The sequence below is a fragment of the Rhinatrema bivittatum genome, chromosome 3 (assembly GCF_901001135.1).
Source record: "Rhinatrema bivittatum chromosome 3, aRhiBiv1.1, whole genome shotgun sequence".
Classification (NCBI taxonomy): Eukaryota; Metazoa; Chordata; class Amphibia; order Gymnophiona; family Rhinatrematidae; genus Rhinatrema; species Rhinatrema bivittatum.
The window spans coordinates 562,859,265-562,887,249 of record NC_042617.1 but is presented as its reverse complement, the minus strand read 5'-3'; the positions used below and the strand labels follow the sequence as shown (position 1 = coordinate 562,887,249).

General features: G+C 43.6%; 1 protein-coding gene across 1 annotated transcript in view; it reads right to left on the bottom strand.

Moving 5' to 3' along the window:
• MAP3K5 (mitogen-activated protein kinase kinase kinase 5) overlaps nucleotides 1-27,985 on the bottom strand; it is a 375,637-nt gene that overhangs the window by 217,389 nt on the left and 130,263 nt on the right. The window contains exon 4 of the mRNA XM_029596916.1: nucleotides 16,565-16,588. Coding sequence (XP_029452776.1) covers nucleotides 16,565-16,588 — 24 coding nt within the window. The remainder of the gene's footprint in view (nucleotides 1-16,564; nucleotides 16,589-27,985) is intronic.

Sequence of the window (27,985 nt, the reverse complement as noted above, 5' to 3'; positions counted from 1 at the left end):
CTAGCAATCTTATCTACAAAAAGCCCCTAGAACACTAATATAACTCTTAATAGGAAACGAAACTACTATAGATCCTTATACAGAAATTACACGCCAGCAATATACCTCACCTCAGTGAGGTATATTGCTGGCGTGGGTCTGTCTGTGCAGAACACAGACAGACCCTCGCCAAATTCAGAAGAAAGAGATCAGAAAGTATAAACAGAAACCTGCTGAGAAGAACTGAACTGGAACCCACAACAAGCCAGGCTCTACATGCAGAGCAACAATGGAAAAACGGAATCATCACCATTCTTCAAAAAACATGAAATAATAAAATCAAGAAATACAAAACAATCCTAATAGTAAAATCATATTCATAAAAATGAATAACTTGAAACCAGTTAATGAAGAGAATATTCAAAATTTCCCAAACACCAATAAAATATTTCAAAACATCTGATGAATAAAAAAAATCCAATAATTAAAAAATGTTCTCTCCCCCCAAAATTAAATATTTCAAAAAAGCAGAATTATCAAATTACACCCAATAATTAAAACTAAAAGGGATTTTAAAAAATCTCCTGCTCTCCATACCTGTGATCTTCTGATTTCCAGTCACCCCGAGACTGTCGTGCACTGGGGGAGGTAGGGCTGCACAAATTGTATCTTCTCTTTCACGCACAATAACACGTTCATTCTCTCAGACACTCCCTCTCTCTAACATACCCAGGCTCCCTCTCCCTCACAGAATCATTGATTGTGCGTGAGCGTGTGTGTGTGCGCGCCTGTGACAGCCTATATGCGACATATGGGCTCTCGCAGGCACACAAACGCACAAGCACATAGGCTCTCATACAGACACATTCACAGGCACCACAGGCTGTCACACAGAGGCTCTCAGTCACACACAGCCTCCCTGTTTTCAGGCCATGGTAGAATAAGCTCCACCACAGCCTCGCGGGCCCTCCTGTTATCTTCAGGCTGTAGTGGGATGAGCTCTACTTCGGCCTACAGAAGCTGTGAGCAGACCACACGCAAACAAACGGAAGAGGGGCTTCTCATTTTTAGCCGCCAGCGGGTTGAGAGCCGGCGGCCTGCAGCCTCTCTCTCCTTCGGCCACCAGCAGGTTGAGCGCTGATGGTCTGTAGGTCTCTCTCCTCCTTCAGCCGCTGGTGGGTTAGGCTCCGCCGGTTGCCCACGGCCCCTTACGAGCGTGCCTCCCCATGCAAATACACAGCATGCACACCCGGTCGCACCAGGCCTGCGCGTGCCCAGTGGGGCGAGTAAAATTTTACACGTTTTCCCTGCATCCCTCTTTCCTTTGTCATCTGCCCTCCCCGTTTCCCTCTGACAGTATTAGGTAAAATTACCTCCATTAACTGGTCCTCGGGCACAGCAGGCTGGGAGTATGCATGTGCAATTAGCAATAACCAGGTTTCCACCCCCTGGTACTCACTTCAGGTGCCCTTGTGCACCCTAACTAGTTCTCTCTTTCCCCCTCCCACACATTTTGGTAGATATTCTTACCCACATACAGGACAGCAGGAGAATAATCCAAAATGCAGTGCCAGATGCTGGAGCCCTTAAGCAAACAGGATATCTACAAAGAATACTCATGATATATTTGCATGTGGCAGATCTAATTTATGAGTGAGTTACATGCATTGATTATCCTAAACATGAAACTACATTTCAGCACTTAAGGACTACAGTTTTCCATCTCTGTTCCGTGCGGACTAAAGATGCCACTGAATTTTTTTTTTCTAGTAACAGGAAGCCAGTTTATGCTGATAGCACCTGCTACAGAACAACCCCTGAACACCAGCACATCCCGTGTAATTTAATATCCAGATACCGATGGCTGTTTTATTTTGTCTCAAAAAGCAATAAAGAAAAGAACAAGATGGGCCTCTGTCAGTTCACTTAAGGGAACTGCGCATACCAGCCCGGCAGAAGAACCTCAATTATATTACTGCAACGAACAGAAAATGGAAACCGGTGTTTCATAGCCTAGTTTTAATGAAAAAAAAAAAAAGTAATGCACACTGAATGCAATCAACGTAGCTATTCTCTTGAAGCAATAGTTCATGAATTAGCACCTTGTCACATACTGTTAAAGGATTATGTATCATTTATTCCATTACCGGGTATTCATGCAACAGGCCCTGGTCCTGCCTTAGAACAGCGTGAACCACCCTATGTCTATGGAAAATGCCCTTGACAAATCTGGCCTTGTCCGGCTAGTACACAGCGGACTGCTGCTTTTGACGTGTTATTTTAAGAATGCACTGGCATACACTATTCCAAAAACAGACAAATGGAAAGGGCACATCACCACAAAGATGAAAGCAAATCAGGATGACAAAGTTAGATGCTAGAAAATGTGTTATGCATACCACAAAATAGAAAAATCACATAACCATTTAATGATAAATACAAGACATACAAAAAACAAACACCATAATGGAACCAGTTCAAAGATAAAACTGAAGCCCTGATGTGGCCATGTTTCTGTGAAAAATGCCTGCTTCAGGGGAAAACTTTAAATTGATAGCAACACAATGAATTGTCCTGGATTCAAAAAAAAAAAAAATGCTGGATCCTGGTGTCAGCTAACTATCTGCTTCTGAAAGAGCACACCAATCGACTTCTAATTTCAATGTGGAACCTGAGAATAGAAGGGATCTTAACCAGTAAAACAGACCCAACAGAAACTGAAAAAAGCAGAACAGCCCATGCAAGCCAACCTAAAGCTCTGAGTTTTACATGGTGACTTTTAACCCCCAAACTGGAAGCTGATGTCATCAGTTATGGGACTAAAAAAGCAGCAAGAAAGGCTGCTTAATAAAGCCGTGAGAGCAAAAGTACACAATAAGCAACCAAATGTCCGATCTTATACAACTTTATTGTGTAGAAACAATGTATGCAAATGAGCCTGAAACAATGTATGCAAATAAGCCCGACTCCAGCCGAGTTTCGCCCTCTTTCAATAGGGCTGCATCAGGGGTATTTGCATGTACAGATATTCTATCCTCATCAATGTTGTATATATGAACAAAGGGCATTGCAAGAATGCGCCAGTCTGTGCAGTGCAAGAATCAATGTCTTCAGAGATAACACTCCGGACCTCAGTAGTGCACAAATGCTGTGGTCACTTTCAGAGCGAATTCAAAGTACAACATTGATGAGGATAGAATATCTATACATGCAAATACCCTTGATGCAGCCCTATTGAAAGAGGGCGAAACTCTGCTGGAGTCGGGCTCATTTGCATACATTGTTTCTACACAACAAAATGGTATAAGATCGGACATTTGGTTGCTTATTGTGTACTTTTGCTCTCATCAGTTATGGGACAACATTAGACAAGGACTATTGTTTTGCCGGGTGGAATTGGCTCTAGAGAGAACACTACCTTGAGCTCTGCGGCCGGTGCTGAACCTCAGTGAATATCTGTATTCTATTCTCACTCCAGTAATTGATTTTGTAGCCCGGGATGCTTGGTCTGACCCAGCATGGCAATTTCTTAACAGAGGTTAAAAGGCATCACATCGAAATCACAACCTCAGGTTTGCTAGTACGGGCTGCTCTGTTATTGTCTGCTGAAAGCTATATTACAATGTCACACGAAGGATATTCTGACTTCTTTGTCTGATCTTTTATACGATTTGGAATGGTACCAACATCGCTTTATAAATAAAACAGACAAAATGAGCGTTCCAATCAAACCAAGAGCGTATATATACTCAAAGGCACAAGAGGCTGGAAGAGGATAGACAGGGAATCTAATTTTGCTCCATGAACAACATACGACAGACAGCCAGCAGCAATACAATAACAGAGCACATCAATGAATAATGGAGAGCTCCTGCCCTACAGGGATTGCCAGCGAATTGTTGCAAAGCTGGGATAAGGATTTTGTGCGCTTCCAAACAAAATGTTGATACTTGGAATGCTGCTGGCATACGGTCCCCTATTGTAACTGTGCTTCCTTCCCAAGGAAAACCGAAGAAGCGAACTCTAAATCTTTCAACGCAACAGCGCTCACTTTCTGTCCTGGGTCGCATCGGATCTGAAGAGCCTGAACAGCTAAAATTACTGAAGCAAAGCAAAGCTGAGCTTCAAATTAATAATTAAAGGGGAGGGTGGGCAGGACCCAAGATGGTGCTGACCAGGCTGCAGTATTGACGCTGAGCTTTTTTAGGCCAAGGGGGGGGGGGGGATCCCCTTCCTCTAGTGGGGCTGCTCGGAGAGCCTAGAGTGGGGCTCATGTGTCTAGCGCAGACGCTAACAGACCCTGCTGGGAGTTAGGCAACCCCAGGAAGCAATCCTCCCCCCCCCTTCTAATTTATATAGGAAAGTTTATTTCTTTTAGGGATGTGCGTTTGTTTTTCACAAATTAGACAATTTCGACGAAACCGTCTAATTCGTCCTGGTTCGGGAGAACTGAAAAACGAAGTCAATCTTTCCAAAATGTGTTTGTCGGGTTAGTGCGCACTAATGGGAGTTAGAACCCGAAAATCGGTGGCCCCCCCCGAAAAAAAAAAAAGCCCAAACCGCGGGAAGAACGAAATTTCCCGCGGCGGGCCAAAAACGAAGCCCGAACCGAAGTGCTGCACATCTCTAATTTCTTTACACCAAAGGGTCGAGAGACACCGGTGCTCAAATGTTCCCTACGAACCCCCTACAAATGTTTGAACTTCGAAACGAGGAAATACACATTTCAGGACCCTGGTCAGCTGAAAAGCTTGATTTGGAAATGCTTACGGCCACAGCCAAGTCTGTCTGACTATACTAACTATTCATGGCAGTGACACCATGTAACGTACAATACATCAGGCAGACTTAGCGGTGGCCAGAACCACTTTCAAATATTGCCACCTTGCTGCAACACCGACAATTATATTTAATTTTCTCCTAGTTTCAAGGTTTCTTTTGGGTTACCCCTTTACTCTCTTATGTGATGGGGGTGTGGGGGAGGGGGGGTTGAATTTATTGATGCACTGAATATTTCCTTTCAAGCTGGTCTTGTATTGTAGGATATACATTTTACAAAATGTAAAAAAATAATAATAAATTTACAGTTAAATAAGCAAGATCTCTCGTTACTGCTGAAAGATGTTCAGGCCAGTGTCCTTTTTCCTTATGAAAGAGATGACTGAGAGGGGATTAACTACCCTGCATAAACGCTGTACATCAACAAGCCCTCTAGGCACTGTGTTTTTAACTCCCAGAACAACAAACAAAACGAAGGGGGTGTCCTTTCATGCTAAACCGAAAAGGATTTCATCACCTTCAAAAGGGGAATTCATGAAATAGTACGGCAAAAGAAACAGCCATCACCACAATACCGAAGAGCGATGCAAATATGCTTTGGGAAAAGGTGCTTGTGTGGTTCCCTATACAGATGGTAGGCAAAATGTGTTTTTCCCCGTGAACTCAAATTGGCTAAATAAGTAACCTGGGAGTTTTGGAGTCTTCCTCTGGATTATAAGAGTCTACCGAGCAGCTCTCCCAACTCTGATCTGGAAGTAGCAGGACTGAGCCGGCGAAAATAACAGTGCGGTCCTTAAGCCATAGGTGCATGGACCCTGGCCCCTCAAGGGCTGCAAGGAGGTCCAAAATTTCCAGAATCCCAGATATAAACCCAGTTCTCAGACGACATCAACTTTGGATATTCTGAAAGCCAGGGATGAGCACCTCTGCTTTAGAGGCTGGCTCGTACCTTCAGACTGCACACTGCCAACCTGGCAGTGTGGCAGGGCCGTTTCCTGCCCTCTCGGGCGAGTCACCCAGTATGGATGTGTTCCAGTGTAAGACATCGTCGAGAGAAAGCTTTGCAGAAAAACAGAGGCTCCTGCGTTTCTCTTAAAACCTGCTGACGACTCCCCCCACCAGCACTTTCAATTTTGTCGGCCTGCCCACTGCTGCTCCCTGCCAGCGATGTCCGTTTCATGGACAAAGCAAAAACATAAGCTTTTTTTTTTAAATTAAAACACACCCATAAAAACCCTCAGATGACAGAAAAAAAAATTTTTTTTGGGTAGTTACTGGAATGTCACATTTTACAGTATTAAACTATTACCTGTTCTGTACAATTTTTTTTTTAATTGTGTATGTAAATAAGTGACAAATGCTGTGCTACGCAACTTAAATGAGACTTTTTTTTTTTTTAATTCTGTTTTATCTGAGGACTGGAAAATCTTGCTGGCTCTCCAATTTTCCTTGGAATTTTTTGGAGCTCTGTTTAAAGAATTAAAGCAGCGTGGTTGTCAAATTAGATCACTTGGCTAAGAAATAAAGATCAAGCAAGTTTCTAGGTGACACTTTTCTATTGATCAGGAGAAGCTCTTCCCTCATCAGGTTAATGCTTAGCTCTCAAAAGACAGTCACAAATGTATCACATTAGCCCCACAGAAAGGTGTCACCTGCTATTTCCTTGTGGACCTTAATTTCGACATATGCATTGGTAGAAAAAGTTAAACGAGGACTGTGCTGCAGAAGACAGAGCTCTTCCTGTTTCACCAATTCAATAGGGTCCCCTTTTCTACCTCATAGAAGTTCCCTGCCTGCAATGCTTGTCAGTGGGAGATTAAGATCACTCTTTCCTCCCCCTTAATAAACCTTCAGGCCAAGGCAATACCATGCGCTCAGGCTGGCGCACAGGTTAACCAGCAGTTGGACGTGCATTTTAGACACGCACCCATAACCCCTGATGCAATAAGGGGGATTAGCGCATCCTAACACGGGTCCCAAACCAGGGCAGAGCTAATAGTGCTCATCACATGTAAATGCCATGTTGAGGAGGCTAATAGCAATTATCCCTCCGACGTAAAATATAACCATGCGCCCGACGCACACATTTGGGTTAATGCAATCCGTGGCTGTGCACAGGTTAGGAAAACGGAGACTCGTAAAATTGAGTATCCATTTTCCTAACCCATGCACAGCCGCTTCTCTAGGGCACCCAATGCCGCAGAGGAACTAGGGACGCACAATTTCCCACAGCACCTCCCTTTTTAACTCTGCGGCTCATTTGCTTACTGCATCGCGTACCCGGGAGAGGTGGATAGGCGCACGTTAGAAAAGCGTACGTTCAGTTATGAGCGCCCGTTTTTCCCCACGCACATAGGAGCAGATTTTAATATTTATTTATTTAAAGGTTTTTATATACCGATGTTCATGTACTAGTACATATCGCGTCTGTTTACAGACAACTAAAGTTAGAAAATACATCGAACATGTGGGCACAAATAACAAGGCGAACTTAGTAAGAATTATAGAAGAACCGAAGAGCTAGTCTTACATCTAATTACATGTAATAAGAATTATAGAAAACCAAAAACTTAGATTTATATAAGACTTAGTAAGCATGAGTGGTAAATGTAACGACATGCAACAAGGCGTAAGTCGAGAGAGTAATAAAATTATAAAATTGGAAAGTTAGTATTACATCTAGCGTATTAAACCTGAAATGATGAATTTAACATTGGATCAAGGTCATGGAGACAAGCATGGTTAGGATAAAGGTGAGAGCAGAGCGGTCTGAACAAGTTGAGATGATGAGGAGATGAGGTTATTGAAACCTTTAAGTGAAGGCTTTTGAGAAAAGCCAAGTTTTAAGCTTTTTCTTAAACATTCGGCTACCACGTTTCTTATGTAGAAGATGGCTCCTGTGTTACATCTGAGGTATTGAGTAAGTCCACCAGTCGGCTTAAAGCGCTCGAGGCTAAGCTAGAAGACCTTGAGATTCGCTTGTGCTAAAACAATCTATGTTTTTTTGGACTCCCAGAAACTTTTGCCTGATTCCTAACTATGGAAATTTTTGGAAACATGGCTCCCCACTATGCTGCAGCTACCGGATGGCCTGGGGCCTTTGCAAATCAAGCGTGCACATTGACTTGGCCAGCGACAGGAAAACCACAAGAGACCCAGAGTTGTCGTTGCTTGTTTTTTTGAATTTCACACAAAAGGCAGCAATCCTTCAGGCCCCCAGAAAGGCCATACAGCCCTCCATGGGGGAGGAAAAGAGAATCCTCATTTTCCAAGACTACTCTTTCAAGCTGATCGGGCTGAGACAAGCTTTTTCCCCCATATTTATTTAGACACTTATTCCACTGATCCACAAATCGCAGCGGAGTACAAAACAAAAACAAAAAAAAAAGTGGACAAGCAATTACATAATATTGAACAGCAATAGTAAATAAGAAGCAAAGGCTACTGGAAACCTAAAAGGTAGGAAATGGAAGGCCAAGGTAAACACAAGATTTTAGCAACCTCCTAAAATGAAGCAGGTCCTTTTCAGCTCTAATTTCCAGCAAGAGACTATTCCATAGGGCTGAGCCCGCAATAGAAAACGTACGCTTGGGAGACTCAGACATCCATGCTAGTTTAAGGGAGGGGATTTCTAGTAAATGCTGGGAGGAAGAGTGAAGGCTACAGGTGTATCCAAATAGAGGAAGATGAACAAGGTGGGGATTAAACCATAAAGGGCCTTAAAGATCCAGGTGAGAGTTCTGAATTGTGCATGCCATATGATGTGCAGTCGATGCAACTCAGCAAGGACTGGAGAAATGTGACTGAGGCACCAGAGATTAGATGAACCACAGAGTTTTGGATTAATTGAAGGGCATGAAGATGACAACTGAGCAAATCCAAGAGCAGTCCATTACAGTAATCCAGGGATGACAAGATTAAGGATTAAATGATGGCATGAAAATCAGAACAGAGTAGGGGCTTCAAAGGGCCCAGCAAATGGAGTTTGTAATAAGAGGATTGAACCAGGGACCCAATAAGAGGTCATAGAGACAAGAAGGAATCAATGAGAACCCCCAAGTTTCATGCCTTCAATAGAATAGTGTAGCCTTCAAATAAGAAGTTTGAGGGGGCATCTAAGGAAGGGGAGTGAGAAAGGAGCATAATTTCCGTTTTCCTGATGTTTAGGACCAGCATATTGTCAGTCATCCATTCTTTGATTTTTATCATGCGGGTGGCTACTTTATTCATGGCCAATGTGACTGTTGGAAAAAGGGGAATTAAAAAAACGGAGTCATCTGCATACAAACTAAAAGGACATACCTAAATCGGATACAGCTGTGCATATTGATACAGGGTAAATATTGGAGAGAGAGAAGGGGAACGGAGGGTTTCTGAGGAACACCCATGCTGAAGTGGAATGATTTGGAAGAATTGCCAATGGCCACTTGGAAAGAGCAATTAGAAAGAAAGGAGGTGAACCAGGAGGGAACAGTGAAGGAAACACCCAATGACTTTAGATGGGCCAGCAAAAGGGTATGACAAAGTATCGAAAGCTGATGATATGTCTAATAGAATGAGGATATAACTGATACCAGAGTCAAAGCCCTTCCGAATATTATTGAAACTGGAAAGTAAGAGGGATTCCATACTATATCATGGCGAAAACCAAACTGAGAATTAGGGAGGAAATTGTTCTCCTACAGATAGTCCTGCAACCGAGTAAGGACTATCTCTAATATTTTAGCAGGAATTGGCTAATAATTTGAGGGATCTACGGAATCCAGGTTGGCTTTTTTTCAGTAAGCGGTGGATCATAACTTTTTTTTTTTAATTTAATCTTTATTGATTTTTTAAAATCATGACATGATACTGTCATTTTCACTATTCGGATGTCTACAATCATAAGTTTACAATACAGAAAATTATTTAAATTAAGTGTTTCATTTCATATAAATTCAATTATAGAAGGCAGAATAAATTTAGACATCCTAAACCATGAAGTAGGAGGAATCAACATCTTAGCTGAGCATATGTCAAAGCAATTAAAAATTAAATATATTAACTGGAAATTATAACCCCTATCTTCATTACTTTATGAATACCATTAATCAGAAACCATTTCCCCCAATAAATTCTTAGCCTCGAGGAATATTTTTAGATCAGAGGGTTCATAATAGATATATTTTATATTATTCAATTTTATCATACATTTACTAGGGTATTGTATTGTCATCTGGGCACCCACTCTGTCTGCTAATTGTTTTAAGGCCAAAAATTCCTTTCTTCTGGTTTGTGTTTTAGTTACATCTGGAAAAATCCAGATCTGTTGATCATAATACTTTACAGATCTATTTCTCAAAAACAATTTTAGTACCATATCCCTATCTGATGGAAAAATGAATCTAACAAGTACAGTTCCTCTCTTAAGAACCATCTCTTCATTTGACATTTCTAACAATTCTGTAACATTTAATGGACCTTGTCGTTGTTGTTGATCTTGCTGTCCTGCTTGTTCTTTCCCTCTTCTATCAGATAGAAAATATATTTTCGCCAGAGGCGGTGTCAATTCATTTGGTATTTTTAATACTGTACCCAGATATTGTTTAAATTGCTCTTGAACTGAAATTCCTCCAACCTGTGGAAAATTAATCACCCTCAGATTTAAGTATCTCAGTTCATTTTCAGTTTTCTCCATTTTTATATGATGTATCGAATCCCCTTGTATTAAGCTCGTCTGTATTTTCTCTATTTTTGAAATCCTCTGGTCTATATCCTGCATGTTGTTCAATATTTAACATTCTTTTATTCACATCTGTGACCACATTTGTAAGAGTGGTAATAGACTTTTCCAAAGTCATTATGGCAGTCCAGACATTATCTAACATTATTTTATAGGGTTTCTCGAATTTTGGAGGTAAAATGGGTTCTGACCCTAAGGCACCGACAATATTCACACACTTGTGTGTGTCTGTGCCTTCTCTTTCATCCGAATCACAAGGTTCTACATCACCACCTTCTTGTATTACCTTGTCCCCTGTTAAAGCAGAATTTAACTCAAAAATCTTTAATACAGATAGTCCACCGAGGGGGGGGAAGGTGAAGGCGTATTTGGGGCTCCCGGACTTAAAGATGTCAATGAGGCAGGTGATTCCTCTTTGTGCTCAACCATAGGCTTCACAGCGCCTCCTTCTACGGGAGTAACTTCTGGGGCTGAGTTGAAAAACTTTTCAATTTTAGATTGGGAGGGAGTTACTGGGGAGGAAGTAGTTGTTACCTCCCTCAGTTTCCCCTTCCTTTTCATATGGGGCCTATCTAAATACCCAAGAAAAACACCAAGAAGAAATAAAAGTTTTCAAACCTGTCCAGTAAATTATACAGTTGATTCTATCAATGGAGGTTTCGGAGATAACAAAAATTTAAAAAGAAATCGCGTTTTTACTTACTTTTAGTGGAGGAGAAGAACTAATTACTTCAAAAAACTGCGAGACTTCCAGGCAAAGCCGCGCGCCCCTTTGGCACGCGCGGCTTGGGCTGCGCGCCGCAGGGGGGGTTAGATTTTATAGCCCTTCTCGCCGGCTCCACCCCGATGACGTCAAACCCGGAAGTCCTCGCTTTGTCCGTCAGGCAAGGCGCTGTTTACCCCGGTCCAGCAAGTATGTTTCAGATGTTCCTTTTCTCCTCCACCTCCTAAAAACGTCTCCAGCCATTAAAGATTTTGAAAAAGACATTCTTTGGCATTTACTCTCTTATGTTTGCTCACCTCTTATTTTGGCCTTTCTTTACTTTTCGCTGGGCACGGCGTCTCCAAATGGAATATTTTTTCATGTACCATGACAAGATTGGCCCTCACTCGTAAGTCAAGACATGTTCCATACAATCTCAATCAATGTTCCCTGTAAGCTGTGCGCACGCACACCAGGTGGTGAAATAAGCGCACACAGGAGAATGGCATGCACAAGAAAGAGTGTAGGACGATGTTTCAAAGAACTGCTGCGCACACATTCGTACACCACATTGCACGCAAGAACATTCTTGCACATTCAGCACAAAAAAAAACCAAAGGAAACATTGATCCCACGCTCTCAAATTTATTGCTAGTGCTCTTCTTAATACTTGCATACAGGCCTGGATTTGTCAATAGGCACACTAGGCCTGTGCCTAGGGTGGAAAAAATAAATCTGGCAGGAGGCAGCAGGCCAGGCTGAAAATGTACTGCCTTCCAGCTGTGCTGAACTTGCTTAGCCAGAGAATAACCCTTCTTCCTTTCAGCCCCTCCCTTCCCAGGCAGCAAATGGGAGGAGTAAGAGCCTGGAGCACAGGCAGCAAAGGGGGATCATTTTGGTAAGATTAGGAAGCTCACTGGGGGGTGAGAAGAGAGGCTGAGGGATGAGAGTGGATCAGATGGGGGGGGAGGAGGAAGTGTTTGTGTCTGTGTGTGTCTGTGTGTGTGTGTGTGTGTGTGTGTGTGTGTGAGATTGAGACAGACAGAAGTTAGAGAGGAGCTGTAAGGGGGAGCAGGACCAGAGCACCGTAGGGCTACCTCCCTCCCCTCCCCCCCCCCCCAATGCAATTCAGATTCTCTCTCCCTTGATCTCAGCTTCTATCCCCCTGATGCTGGAACCTCCTTTCTTTCCTCTCCAGAACCTGGAAACACCCCCCCCCCCCCCCAACATTTCCTACTCTCTTTCCCCCTTTCTCAATCCCAGAATCTCCCTCCCTCTCCCTTTTTTTCTCCCATCCCAAATTCCTGATTTTCCCCCTTTCCTCGATCTTCCTCATCTCTCATTCCCCCCCCATCCCCAGTCCTTTATATCTCTCCTTCCCCATCCTCAGCCCTCTTTCCTTTTCATACTCCTCCCTCCTATCCCCAGTCCTTTCACCTTTTCCTCACCCCATTTCCAGTCCTCCCTCCTTTCCATCCCTGGTCCTCTCACCCTCCCCTTTTCTTCTGCCCCTCTCCGAGATCTTCTTCCTGTACTAATAGGTAAAATCCATTTTTATTTTATTTATTTATCGAGTTTTATATAACATCATTCGGTTTCGCCATCATAATGGTTTACAAGTTTCGATCCAAGTAAAACTTCTTAAAAAAAATAATACAAACATTAGAATAAAAGTCAGATAAAAGTTACAATTAGAAGCATAAAATTACTATAAAATATAATAAGAGTAAAGATAAATATAAAAGTTATCATGGCTGAGAGAAATAAAGATAGAGAGGCCCAATAAAAAGGTACATTGTGAGGAGGATGCGAAAGTGTCATTGCGGGTCTTGATAGGCTTTGGTAAACAACCAGGTTTTCAATTCCTTCTTAAAATGTTTTCAAACTGGGTTGTAATCTTAATTCGGTTGGAAGTGTGTTCCAAAGTTTGGGGCTAGCGAGAGAGATTGCTCGTTCCCCAACTGAAATAAGTTGTGCGGAACGAACAGAGGGAATTTGTCAAGAGGCCTTTGTTGGCTGGGCGAAGGTTTCGATGTGGTACATGGAGTCTGATAGCTGCGCCTAACCAGGCAGTCTGTTCCTCATGTATTAATTTGTGTAGAATGGTCAATATTTTGTAATCTATTCGGAATTTTATTGGAAGCCAATGCAGAGATGTAAGAATTGGAGTTATATGTTCATATTTTCTTGTACCTAGGATTCTGGCAGCTGTATTTTGTAAGATTTGGAGCGGACGTCCAAATAATGAGTTGCAACAGTCCAAATTGGAGAAAATGAGCAATTGTAGCACCGTTCTGAAATCCTCTGGGGTTAAAAATGGTTTTAAACGTCTCAATGTTAGTTACTTGTGATATCCCTCCCTTATTTTAGTTGCGATATGATTCTTAAAGGATAATTCACTGTCAGTGACGGACTCCTAAGTTGCATATACACACACAAACAAGGTTGTAAAATGACTTCATTGTTATAATATGAAAGATGGAAATGTTTGCCAATGTGTTTCAGATTTTTCCAGTTTTTGCCACAAAATCTATGCCTGAGCTGCTGCAGCAAACACTTCCTGCTCACTATTGTCTGACTTTATGGGGAGGGGGAGGGGCACAACAGCAGCAACAGTGCCCAGGGATGATGGCAAACTCCTAAATCTGTCTCTGCCTGCATACTACCAAGCAGCTTCCTTCTTGACTTTAAGGATAAAAGATGAACAAGCAACGTATCAAGCTGCGCTTGGAAGTTCTTTTTAATCCTCAATTGAATCTATTCAACCGAGTCAATTCTTGTATCCTTCCACCACATTTTCTTGGTCGACAATTGTATTTGTTGATATCTGAGGATCTTCTTTCTCTATACGTTGTATAGAATAGTCGCTTGGTACCGATGCTTCTGTTAGTAATGCCGTCCTTGTGCTTTTTTTTTTTCCCTTTACCCACTGTGGTTTTCTTCGACTGAGCTTTTCATTGATTGGAAGAGGAATATCCCAGGCGATTACAACATTTTCATTCTCTACACAATTCTACCAGGGTTGTGGCTGTGATCCTGGTGTTTTTCTGGTACAGTGATGTTATACTGTTTACACAGTTTCTGATGGATGAACCACACCACTTGACTCTGCTATACAAACTTTCTATATACAGAATTTACTTTCAAGAAAGAATTTTCTTAAAAAAAACCAAAAAAAACCTTTCCTCTTCCAAAAAGCATCCCCCAACCTTGATGACAACGGACTACACTCAAACTTGCCCCCCTTCAGAGGTTACTACCTAGACCTCTACTTACCTCTCTCCTTACCCCCTAGCACAACCGAACCCACTCCCTCAATGCTTGTCTGTCTTCTCCCCCCTCCTCCTCTATTGTCTGTATATGTTCCATATTGTACCCCCGCACTGAACACAGGAAGTGTGGGTATTTATTTATTATTTATTTAGAGATTTTTATATACCGCAGTACATAAAGATATACATCACCGCGGTTTACATTTAACAATAACTTAGCAACAGGCTTTACAATTGACATTATTAACTAGAATTAGAAATTAATTACAAATAACAGGATTGACGGAGAAACAGTCTGGACAGACCGTGGACCATCCATTAGAGTTTAACATACAATAATGAAATTGAAGTAACTAAAAATATTTACGAACCAACACTAATTGCTTTTAAATAAATAAATACATGCCACACCCAGGGACAAGATGAGTAAATGTTCCAGGTTATGTTTGACAGAATCTGCATTTGTCTGTTCACTGTTTTCTTCTATGCTGGCTGTGAACCATCTTGTCCATAGCTCACCCTCCTGTATGGCAGCTATCACTCTCTCATTTTTGTGATTTCCACTGTACGCTCCCCAACCCTGCACAAATGGCAGGCCTAGGAGGCACAGGATATCCTCATCAACCTAACAAGCTGGAGGAATACTTCCTCCAAGGTGCAGCCTTAGCACCACTCTGACTGGCAGGAGTTGCCACAACAGCAGCAGCAATCTTCCTTCCATCAGCAGGCCTCGGCACACCACCTCCATGGCACACCAAGGCTTGTCTGATCTCAATCAGACTCTGTATGCCATTTGCCACAGCACGGCTGCCGGAACTCCGGGCCCGTCCTGAATAATTATCCCTCTTATACATCACTGTTTACAAAATGCCTGCGAGAGTTGCGGGGCTGTGCCCAGCAGGGTGTGGACCAAGTTCGGGATCTGCTGGCTAGCTGAAAGAAGCCCAGGATGCTTGCTGCAGTCCTGCTCTCAAGACATAACCGTGCCCCCTACGCCCAGTGTCTCCTACTGATCCAAATGAGGCAAGACCGGCCTCATTTAGATATGAATTCATCACATGTGGTTTACGTTGCTCCCTCACTGAATAAGCAGTTACAGTATCCTTGCGAACAATTCTAAGTCACATTTCAAAGTCACAAAGTAACAGGACTTTCCTATTTTAAATTGCAGTCATTCTAAGGAGAAGCATAGCAGAGCCCAAGCATGAGTGACACAGAAAAACAGCAGCAGATCAATGTTAAACCATTCACAAAAGGAAAGCAAATAAAAGCTTTAGAAAAAGGGATGTGCAGCCAAAAAAATGTTTTCATGTCAATTTTTTACATTTTCGCCATTTTCATTTTTTTCTTTTGTTAATTTTTAGTGCACGGGTTCTATGACGTAACATATAACCACTCAGCCTAACCTTTTACATTTGGGTCCATATACAGGATATTAAATATTACGTCATTGTAACACTTTATTGGGAATGGAATTGGTGGATGATAAAAAGGAATACGTGCCCTTCTTGCTGTTAAACACTGGGATCATGTGTAAGTCTAGCAATCCCGGTGACCAGGTTTCTGATGGCGTGTCAGACTGGACTGGTCGCGAACAATTCACTGCAAAATGGGAAAACGTCAGGAACTGTTTGCAATCACGTCTCGTGTTTCTGTCTGACTGGCAGTGTACACTTAAACTCAGGGCTGATTTGTCAGCCACCTCCTGCTTAAGAACTGCCTTCTGCCCAAATCTCAGAGCAGGAATGGGCTCCAGATCCTGGAATCAAAGCTCAAAATCTGGTCACAAAGAGACATGCACATTTCTTTAGTGTGGCTCTCAATGTTTCCATTGCTGTAGAAGCAATTACCAGTGTTGACGTTTTAGAACCTGACAGGACACAGGGAGCTGAAGGGTTAACAGCAGAGGGAAAGTGAGGGATGCAGGACACTGGAAGTGCCTTTCATACCCATGATACTTTCTTTTTTAGTACACTCTAATCTACAATTTAGTGCCCGTTAAATCAAAATAGTGCGCACTAATTTAAACAAAAAAAAAACAACACTGCACATCCTTATTAGAAAAGGAAAGGTTTGGGAACTTAAAAGCAAAATTGTCCTCATACTCACAGTGTTCTTCTGGCAAATAATTTCCTGTAAAACAGAAATAAGCTATTAGAAGTAGATACCCTCTCCCACGAGGCTTCAACATTCACAACTGTAACATTAATAGCTGCGATAATATTTTTAAAGTCACAACATTCTGTGAAACCTAGTTGGTAAAGTATGCTGAATCAAGGGAAAAAAAAGGAAATCAAGAATAAATATTCATCCTACATTTATATTTAGGGCATCAGGCTTGAAAGAAGATGTGCCATGTTATTTAACAGTGCCCATAGACGACTGTTCCTTGTAACACAAACTGTGTAATGTGAAAGTTTGTCCAAAAAGACCAGAAATTTAAGATCCGTGGATGTTGTCATAGATTTCTACAAGCCATCAAAAGAAAACTACATGCAATAATTAAAAAAAAAAAGCACCATAGCGCAATAAATATCAAGAGGCCAATATTCAAAGCACTTTTAGTGCTAGATAGCCGGATAAGTAGGATTTCTCCGGCTATCTAACGGCCGCTGAATGTCTAGCTATATTCACTGAATATAGCTAGACATTCAGCGGCCGCTAGATAGCCAGATATTCAGTGACGGCTAGATTGCTGGATAAGTCACTTATCTGGGCTATCTAAATAGCCGGATAACTTGTGGGCGGGCTGTGGGCGGATTTGGGTCCGGGCCTAGGCCTCGCCCATGGATCCCCACCGGACCAGGTAAGTAGGGGGTGGGGGGATCCTGACCATGGCCTTTTTCCAGGCAGAAGGGGGACGGAAGGCCCTGGGAGGCTTTGTTTCTGTTTTTCTGGCTTTTTTTTTTTTTGATTCATTTTTTTCCTCATGAATGAAACGAAAACAATCCACAAACCGAAATTCGTGGGGGGGGGGGGGGGGGGGGGGGGAACCTCCTGAAAACAAAAACAAATTTTTTTCCCCTGCACATCTCTAACAGAAGGAGGCAGTGTTTGGCTCTACAGAGACCACGGACTGGCTAAATACTGGTCCAAACTTAAGACCCAGCCAGAAGGGGACCTCAGCCCGCAAGATGTTTTTCTGGGAGGGGAATAAATACCAAAGCCCAAGGTGGAACAACTGAGGCCTAGAACAGGAGGAGAAAACACCAGGATTTGATTTCCTGACTTTAGCTGTAGCAATGCTGGGGGAAACCGGCATATTTTTGCTACTTTTCTGTTAATGTAAATCAGGGGTGGGCAATTAATTTTCCCATGGGGCCGCATGAGAAATTGGGATGGTTTCAGAGGGCCGGACTAATATAATTAACTCAGTTCTCAATAGCCCTACTTATGAAAAGACAGCAGTTTACCACCAATGCATGTCCTCTGAGAAAACACAACAAATAAGACCGATACAAACGCTTACATGCTAGCAAAATATCTCATCTCGGTAACAGACACAGAACCGACCTAACATACTCCCAGGATCTGTAGTAATGCACATAAACTAATCCACACACAGTTACACCTGTATTATAGAATACAAAACAGGAGCAACCCTATCTATGAAAAGGCAACACCACAAATATTAAATCAGGTCCTAAAAACCAATACACCTCTTATTAGGAAAACAGAATAGCAAGCAGCTATAGATCCCCACACAGAAATAATTGTAAAACTATACTAATAAGCAGAATAAATGTTTCAAAACAGCTATGAACAGAATAACATCCAACAATTAAAAACTCATAAAAACTATTAAACATTCTCCAAACACCAATAAAATATTTCAAAAAAGCAGACATCACACAATTAAAATGGCAGTCAAGAAAAATAAACTTAAAGCCACCTTTACTTACCCCCTCCAGCAGCTCTCCTACTCCCCTTCCCTGCAGGCCATGGCACACACCAGAAGCAGCAGTAGAAGCTAAGCTCTATACTTATGGTCCTCTTCCTTAGTGCCCATGTCTCTCACACACACACCATACCAGTCATGCCCCCATGACCAGTTTCTGTCTCTCACACACCAATCATCTCCCAAACAGTCTTTGGCACACACACCAGTCACCTTCCTGAACAGTTTCTCTCATGCCATACACACACACACACACACACAGACTTCCCACTCCCGTGTTCTTCTTACATATATGGGCTTCTCACTCTCATAATCACTTTCTCTGTCTCTCTCTCTCTCTCTCACACACACACACCCACACACTCACTCACCAGTCTCTCACTCCCATGCTTGTTCTCTCCACATGCACAGGCTTCTCATTCCCATAATCACTTTCTTTCTCTCTCTCACACACACACACACACACTCACCAGTCTCTCACTCCCATGTTCTCTTTCAGATATACAGGCTTCTCCCTCCCATGCTGTCTCACACACACCCAGGTTTCTCACTCTCATGCTCACTCTCTTCACATGCACAGGCTTCTCATTCCCATAATCACTTTCTCTCTGTTACACACACACCAGTCTCTCTCTCATTTCCATGCTCGCTCTCCACTGCACAGGCTTCTCATTCTCTGAATCACATTCTTTCTCTCACATTCACACACACCAGTCTCTTTCTCTCACACACACAGTCACCTTACCAACCAGTCTCTCGCTCTCATGCATGCACACACACACACACACATAGGCTTCCCACTCCCATGCTGTCTCACACACACCCAGGTTTCTCACTCTCATGCTCACTCTCTTCACATGCACAGGCTTCTCATTCCCATAATCATTTTCTCTCTGTTACACACACACCAGTCTCTCTCTCATTTCCATGCTCACTCTCCACGTGCACAGGCTTCTCATTCCCTGAATCACATTCTCTCACATTCACACACACCAGTCTTTTTCTCTCACACACACAGTCACCTTACCAAGCAGTCTCTCTCTCTCATGCATGCACACTCACCCAGGTTTCTCACTCCCACAACTCCAGGCTTCCTTCGCTCATGCTTTCCCACATACCCAGACTTCTCACTTCCATGCTTTTTCTCTCTCACACACACACACACACACAAGTCACCTCCCTGACTAATGTCTCACACTCTCACATACACATCAGTCATCTCCCTGAGCAATCACTTTCATTGTCTCTCACATACACACACACATCAGCTCTCTGACCAGTCAATCACACACAGGCTGGCTGGCTGCTTCTCACTCTCTCTTACTCACTTCCTCTCCCCCCCCCCGAGCACAAATGGGAGCTGCAGCAGCCCCCGCAGGCCAAGAAAGAAGAATCCCATCGGCCGCGGGAGGCTCATGCTGCTGGCACCTTTCTCGATTACTGGCTGCTTCAATTGCTCGGGGACTGACGCTGCAGCCGACGCGGCACGGCTCTTTCTCCTTCCCGCGCACCGCTCCGTGTATCACTTCCTGTTCCGGGTCACGGGAGGGGGGGTGCAGGCACGGGAAGAAGAAAAGGCCAGCCGCGGGTACCACAGCTTCTAATACTGCTGCCGTTCCCACTGGGCTTGAACGTGCTGACAGCCCAGCGGCAACGGCAGCGGGAGAGACCGGGAGCGCGCGCCGCGGACCGGCAAAAAACTCCCGTGGACCGGAGGTTGGGGACCCCTGAAAAAGACCGCGAAAGGCGGAACTGGTAGGTAGGTAGGAAAGAAACTCGAGCGAAGGCACGCTGCCCGATTGGCCGGTGCTGGGCAAGGCTTGCCCAGCACCGGCCAATCGGGCAGCGTGTCTTCGCTCGAGTCACTCCCTCCCCCCCCCACCGAACGCTGTAAAAAAAACAGTTCATTCTCCGCTCCCTCGCTCCCCGATTGGCCGGCCAATCGGGGAGCGAGGGAGCGGAGAATGAGGCACGCTGCCTTCCCTTGCAGAGGGAAGGCAGCGTGCCTCATTCTCCGTCTGCTCTCAGCAGTGGGGCGGGCCGGTCACAGACCGTAGGCGGGCCGGATTCAGCCCGCGGGCCGCCCCTTGCCCAGGTCTGATGTAAATGATAAAAAAAGTGTTATCTCTTAGAAAAACCAGCACCCAGACCATTTCTGTCCTCCAGCAACCCCCCTGAAAGCCAAGGGCTACCCCACACTATCACGTATATTGGTAGAGTGGGATTTGCTGGAATAAGTCCAGCAGTGATCAAGGACCCATGCTACTAATTTCTGGTTTCTGGGCCTGGCTGCAGCGGCAGCCCTGAGAGTTGAATCTATTCTGTTAAACTGCCTAGGCCTACTCAGATAGAGAGGAATTTTTCTAAATCAAAGCCAGAGAAGCTAGTACTTCTCTTTTTTTTTTTTTTTTTGGGGGGGGGGGGGGGGGAGTTAGGGTGAAACAAAAAAAAAAGGGGGAGAATTTTTCTCTCTTTCTCCCTGTTGTGCAAGGTGCCTGCTACACCTGAGAGCTTGCTCAGCCAGCATGGGAAATTTATGCCAGGCCCTCACCAGGGAGACAGCAGTGAGCCCAACAACAAGTGCAACAAAAGCATCTGGACTAGCAACAAGCTTCTCTGAGATGTGATGGGGGCTATGCCTGACACTATTTCAATCCCCACCAGTTTTTCCAGCTCTGGGCAGTGAGAGCAATGTTTGCATTTTTGGACCCTCCCCTTGCATTAAGCCCGCCATTTTGTGGGAGGCTTGTGTGGGATACAAATATCCCCAGGAGCATGCTCAGAGTCAGAGGGCAGGCGAGACTGGGAGAGAGAGAGGGTGTGGAGTTGCTGGAGATCCCTGACTAGGCCCCTGAGGCCTGGAGAAGAGAGGGAGAGAAGCAGGAGTGGAATTTTGAGATCATAGCTTCATCCCTTGAGGTTTTGATCAGAAGAGGAGGAGTCAGTGATAGATTTGAAGATTTTTGGACTTTCAATTGACCAGTCTGGAAGGTAAGGCTCCCCCCTCTGTATCCGGAAAGGCTGAGTCGCTGATCTTTAAGCCTATGTTGCAATGCAAAAGCAAGGGCAAGGAGATTTATAGAGATTATGATAATCATGGATTCTATTTTTAGATTTTGGTACCATCTATTTTCCTAGCTTGTACTGGAGCTGCCCAGTACCCTACTCTCCAATAGGAAGGGATCATTAAGCCTGGATGGTGGTGCAACAGGGACTCAGAAACCACAGCTTTGACTATTATGATTTTTATGCAGTTTGATCTTTCCATACTGGTTGGGACTTTATTTTTTTTCTTCAAGTAAACTTTTACTTTGAACAGCAAAGTGGTCTCTGCCCTTTTATTTTTGCTTCTGGCACCTGTGTTTGGTGTTATTTTTCAGCGGTTATTGTGGTTACCCCTGCACCTAAGTGGCGCCCCATAGTACAGAGGCTTGAAGTAGTGGAGTTTTCCTTAGATAAGCCTATGGCCCTGGAAGTTTATCACTCCCCAGCTCCTCGCCAAATGAACCCCGGTAAATTTAATTCCCCAGATGCAGCTATCAACCCAAATGGGGACCCTGCTACCTAAACAGTACAAATTGTGCAAACTACTACAGCCTGACCTAGCCTCCAGCTCCCATGATCCTTAAGATGGCGCCATGAGACAACGCAGACTATTTCAGTGAACTTTGAATGAACCATCTGGCTAGCAGGATAGCAAGACTCCATTTGGACCACCTACTTGGGTAATCTACTGAAAGGCAGCAGTCGAGCTGCCTTCCAGGCTGCAAGCCTAGATGGAAGGATCACCTACGCAGAAGTTAAGCCACCATTCTTGAACGAGAAGGGTGCACACAGATGTGTCCCAGCAGCAGTCCCAGCAGGGAATTCTCCAGCTCTGAGAAAGCCCAGAATCTCTTATCGGCTAAAGCAGAGATCACCAACTCCTATCTTCAAGAAGCCCAAACAGGCCTAGTTTTGAGGAGATCCAAAATGAACATTATACGATTGATTTGCATACAGTGGAAACAGTGTTGCAAGTCATCTCTCATGCACATTAATTGTGGAAATCCTGAAAAGCAGGCCTGATTGAAGCTCTTGAGGACTGGAGTTGGCCACCCTGGGCTAAAAGATGTAGCGAGCATGTGACTACCACGAGTTGCAGAAGTGGCTAAGCTGGTTCTCCTGGAAACGTTTTTAGATGGCTTGGACCCACCTATATGATTGTGGCTATACCAGTAACTGAAGCTTACACTGGAAGCCACCCTGGAAGCCACAGGTGCCTTCCATCAAATCTGATCGATGCCAGAGTGCCCCAGGCTGAGAAAGAGGTGGTCAATCTCAAACCCCTGACTCCACGGTCAGAAAGTGAGATGCCCTCCAAGGACCCTAGAGAAGGACCAACTTGGGTTTTGTCACCAACCATGGGCTACAGGCCTATCACCCTGCTTTACTTGCTAAGGAGTTTTACCGGTAGAGGAAGAACCCATGGATGTTAACCCGATGACAATGTATTTTTACAATTTTGTGGATGATCTTTGCTCAGGATTCAGAACTTTCATGGTTTCAGTTGAGATGGATGGATCTCGCACTCAAGCTCTGGTAGTCTCTGCAAGTGTATAGATTCATCTGGAGACAGGTAGTGAAGCGAACACAGATTCACTATGAAAATACAGTGCGGTCAATATTCAAAAGCTATTTAGATAGATAGGGGCGGATTTTAAAAGGGCTATGCACGGAAATCCTCAGGATTTATGCACGTAACCGCTCCTGCACGCACCAAGCCTATTTTGTATAGGCGCGTATGTCCCGGGGCTTTGTGAAAGGGGCCGGGCGGGGGCGGGACAGAGGCCTCCAGCACAGTGGCCGTGCTGGGGGATCGCGCGCCGGCACACAATCTATGCCTGTCCAGAGGCATGCACAATTTATGAAATAAAGATTGGGGGCGGGATTTAGGTACGGCGGGGGGGGGGGGGGTTCGGAAGGAAGGAAAGTCCCCTCCGAGGCCGCTCCGATGCATCAGATCAGCATGAAGAAAGTGCTAGCTCTGCAAATTTTGAATTCCAAAGGGTTGGCACAGGAGAAGGAGCACAGCAGCTGAGTGGGCTCCCTCCTGTTCCCGGTCAGATCATGCATAGTGCTCTTCATGCCTTTCCTGCCAGTGGGATGGGGTCCATCGGCAGTGCTTGAGGCCTGGTTTTTTCCTCCTACCGCCAGCAGCCATGAAGCTTCTTCTTTTCATCCTGCCGCAGGCAGAGTGTGGGGTCTTCTCCAATTTCGTTCATCAAGGGGGGGGGGGGTGAGAAACCCACCGATGTTTAGCTAAATATGTATCAAGAGGCAGGGAGAAACGGCCACCAGGCATTTTGCAGTGCACTTTTTGTCGCTCCAAAATTTTGCTGCCTGAAGCGGCCACCTTAACCGGCTCCATTATAGAACTCTGGGCACCCACAGTTTTTTGGGTGTTGACCCGGAGACCCAGAAGTTCCCTCAGAATTCCAGAGTCTCCGGGCCAGATCTGGAGAGTTCCCAGGTATGATTATAAAGTCATACAGAAAGTTGGTACAAGAGACTACACGAAAGCCCAACCAGATAAACAGTAAAAGATTTAGACCTTCTATGTAAATCTTCTGAAGAAGTGGGTTGCACCAACCTGCAGCCTCATTCAAGGAGATGACTTTGGCCCAGAAGTTATCACATCACAGGAATCACTGCAAATTATTTTTGGCGATCAGATCCTTGCATCCCAGAATACAGACTTATTTATTTATTTATTTTCCTATGCTGATGTTCATCGGACATAATACAGTGGAAACAGAGGATTCTGTTACAGTAGACTTCTTGTTTTACAATGGAACATTGTGTCATTTAAGTTTGGACCAATGCTGTGTGTGTCAAGTTTTTATGTTATCTTAGTTTGATTTTGTAGTTTATATTTGATTTTATGTTTCTGTGGGCTCTTGTTAGTGACTTTTTTCAACTGAATTTTGGATTGATTTATTGGAAATGGGTAATTTTCACTTGTAGTTATTTTGATTTTTATAAATTTTATATTTATTTTTATTTCATTGCTGTTTTATTAAATCTTGATATATATAGTTTTACTTTTGAAGTAGTACATGTTTTCCCTGTTTTTACAATATTTATTGCTGTACCTTTGAGGTTTTTTGTTTTTTTTTGTTTTGTTTTTTGTTTTTTTTTTAATTCAACCTGGTCCATCTTAAGACCCAGCAAGAAGAGGCCCTCAAACTGCAAGGCATTTTTCTGAGGAGGCAAATAAATATCAGAGCCCAGGGAGGAACAGAGGGGCCCAGAACAGGAGGAGAAAGCACCAGGAATTTTGCCAAAACCCTGTATGTTTACCTGACTTTTGCTTTAGCACTGCTGAAGTAAGCAGCAGCCTTATTTTTGCTACTCCTCTGTTAATGTAAATAATACAAGGATTTTCTGTTGGAAAAGTCAAAGCCCAGACCGGTTCTGTCTTCCAACACCCCTCTCTGAACTCAAAGGCTGTCCCACGCCATCACATCATCTTTTATCAATGCCCTCTCAGATTGAGAAGCCTGCAAGAGGCAACCAGTTCACAGAAGTCTATGTGCTACACTATCCAATGCACTGTCCATAATTCCCTTATCCGGCAGTGCTCACAGAATCGTTAGCATACAGTTTTATTTTCTAATTCTTAATTCATTCCTGAAGGATAAGTGTGTTTCTTTTGGGAAGAAGTCAGAATGCCGCCATGCTGATGGTCACTAGTAAAGCTGTGTTACACTCATTTGCTCTTAAACTATCACAAGCTTAAAGTGACCTGAAGCAAGGCTTTTATCATTACAGCAGAACCAGCAATGCAGGAAACCAACATAGTCTTAACACCACATACCACATCTTCTACTACTACTACTACCACCACCACCACCACCACCACCACCACTACTACTACTACTACTACTACCACTACCACCTGCAACCCTAATGGGGACACAATGGGATTGGAGATTGGGTTCCATGAGGGAATTTTATCTACTCTGGGTAAATACTCATTAAATCGCTACTGGGCAGGCTAGCTGGGCCTTTTTGGACTTTGTCTGCTGTCATTTAAGATGCTATTGTGTCTCACACTGTACAATCTGATGTCAAGAGCACTGCAGGCAACTCTTGCACTAGCAAACATGGTTATTTTTCTGCTATAATTCTGTCCGTGATGCAGCCAAGAGAAAACAATTGTATTGGATGTGAGCTGTCTTCTGCTTTTTTTTTTTTTTTTTTAATATGCCTTTTTCAGCCCTGTCTTTGGTGGTAGGTGGCTATGGAATAGCGCACATACATGTACGACAGTACCTCTGTGATTGCCGGCCTCAGTGTCTCATTTAACAAAGCTTTTTTTCTGAATTTGAGAGGCTCTGCCTGAATATCATGCGGTTGCCACAAAAAAAAAAAAAAAAAAAAAAAAAAAAAAGCTACAGCACCTAAATCATTGCGAATGTGAATAGAGTATGAACACAGAGTAAATGGAAGTGTAATATCAGCTCCACCAGGCAAGCCATTCAGACAAAGAAGTTTATGTTCTGGAATCTTCCCCTCCAGAATGAAAACGTATAATCAAGTACTTAATATTTTGGAAACAAAACAAAAGGCTTTGAACACAGGCCCTTCATTCTTTCATTAGGAATACAGTACAAACAACTTTAGACTAGTCTCAGAGATGGGGGGGGGGAAAATATTTTTAAAATAAGACCCGTGAATCTAACAGGCCGATAGCATTCCAATCCAAGAAATATTAAAATTTCATGCAAATATCCTCTGAGAAAAAGCAGACATAACAAATAAGCTCGGGAGAATGAAGTGATGGGCCGATTAATCGACCACTTATTAGATGAGCAAACCTGGCCCCCTCTCTGTTTTAAACCGCACCTCCAGCAATTAAAGTCAGGGAGATGTTGACTTCATCTCAGTGCTGCTGCTGCTTTGCATCCGGAACATAATTGCTTGGCGTGAAGAACAATTTTAACATGTAAATGCTGCCTATTAATGCCGTCATCAAGGAAGAAATCAAAAACCTGCTGCAGACTGTCACAACAAGTAAACAAGCCCTTTCAGCCGTATAGGACGGAAGAACAGGGATTCGTAGACAAATAACCTTTTGTGGTAGATGGAGTGTTGGTGGTGCAAGACCGGCTGGATGCAGCCTCGCAACAGGTTTAACTGCAGCTGGCAGGGCCCATACAAACTCAGCTTTTTAACTAGCAAAATCAGCAGGAAGACAAAACGCAGCTTATTGCCAGTAAAAAAAAACACCAGAACGTAAATACAGCTTCTTGTCAGCAGTAAAAACAGGAAATCAAAGGATTAGTCAGCAAAACACGGAGGCTGATATTTAAAAAAAAAAAAAGCCCCTAAATTTAAGCATCTAAGATAGGTTTTTATTTTTCAGCAAACCTAGGGGTCTATGCATAAGGAGGTCAATTTCAAATGATTTAGGCTCCTACGTTTTTGAGTTAGGCTACTAAATTGGCCCTTTAGAAAGTTTACTAGGGCTAAGGTCCTACATTTAGACTTCTAGTTTCATTAGGGACCTAAATTAAAACCCTAAAAAAGTGGACGGCTACGCGGGTGGAGTCAGAGCGGGGAAACAAAGTTAAGAGCTTAGCACTGATTTACAGAACTAGGCACCTAATTTAGGACCCTAAATCTAGGAAAATGAATAGCCGGCCTGAATTTAGGGGTGAAAATTTTAGGGTCATAAATGTATACATTTTTAGCTGAAAACAGAGGATAAGTTTGGCTGAAAATAGGCTCCTAATTTCGCCACCTAAGAGGTTCCTAAAATTTAGGATCACAGTTTTGAGGTTTTTTGTTTTTATATCAGCCTCATGGATGCCTAAGAGCTGGAAATCGGCTGTGAGAGCTTAGTCCTCGTCCTCAGACCCGATCCCTCTCTGCCACTCTTTCGGCACCTCATGTAACCCACTCACTCCTTCAGTCAGGCAGCCGGTGAGCAGTAGCCGCACGTTCTTACAGGAGCCCGACCGCCTTGTAATCTGCAAACTGAGGTTAGCAGGCTCTCCCAATGCTAGGCCTGCTGCTCTCTATCCAGGCCCTGCTCCTGTGAAACAGGAAAGGGGGAAACCCTGGAAGACGCCTGATAGCACTGGGGAGCTTCAGTCTGGACACCCATCGGTATCTAGGTGTTTGATAATATGCTGCATCTCCCCCTTTTTATTTTTTTGCACAATCCTGTGTGACAGAAATTTCATGGAAATGATTTAAAATGTTTTAGCATCTCATCTTTAGACATTAAATTGGTGCAAATCACATAAAAGGATATTGATTTGTGAGTCTGTTTTTCTGTCCTTTATACCTGAAATTGTTCTCTGTTGTGAACAGAGTCTAGGTTTCCTCCTTGGGATGCTGGTGGGTTTCCCCATTTTGTGGCTCCTTTTTTTGTTTTGCAAAAATCTATTAACGCTGTGATCATCCGGCGGATGCAATGAAGGAAGAGGGTCGAGACCTAAGAGTTTCACACACCATTTCTTTTTTTTTTATGTGCAAATAGGCGTGCATGCAAGTCACAAGGCTGGAATTTACACTGTAACTAAATCAAAGGCTTTTCTTTTTTCAATGAAACATCCATGAACAGTGAGGCTCTGTGCTAT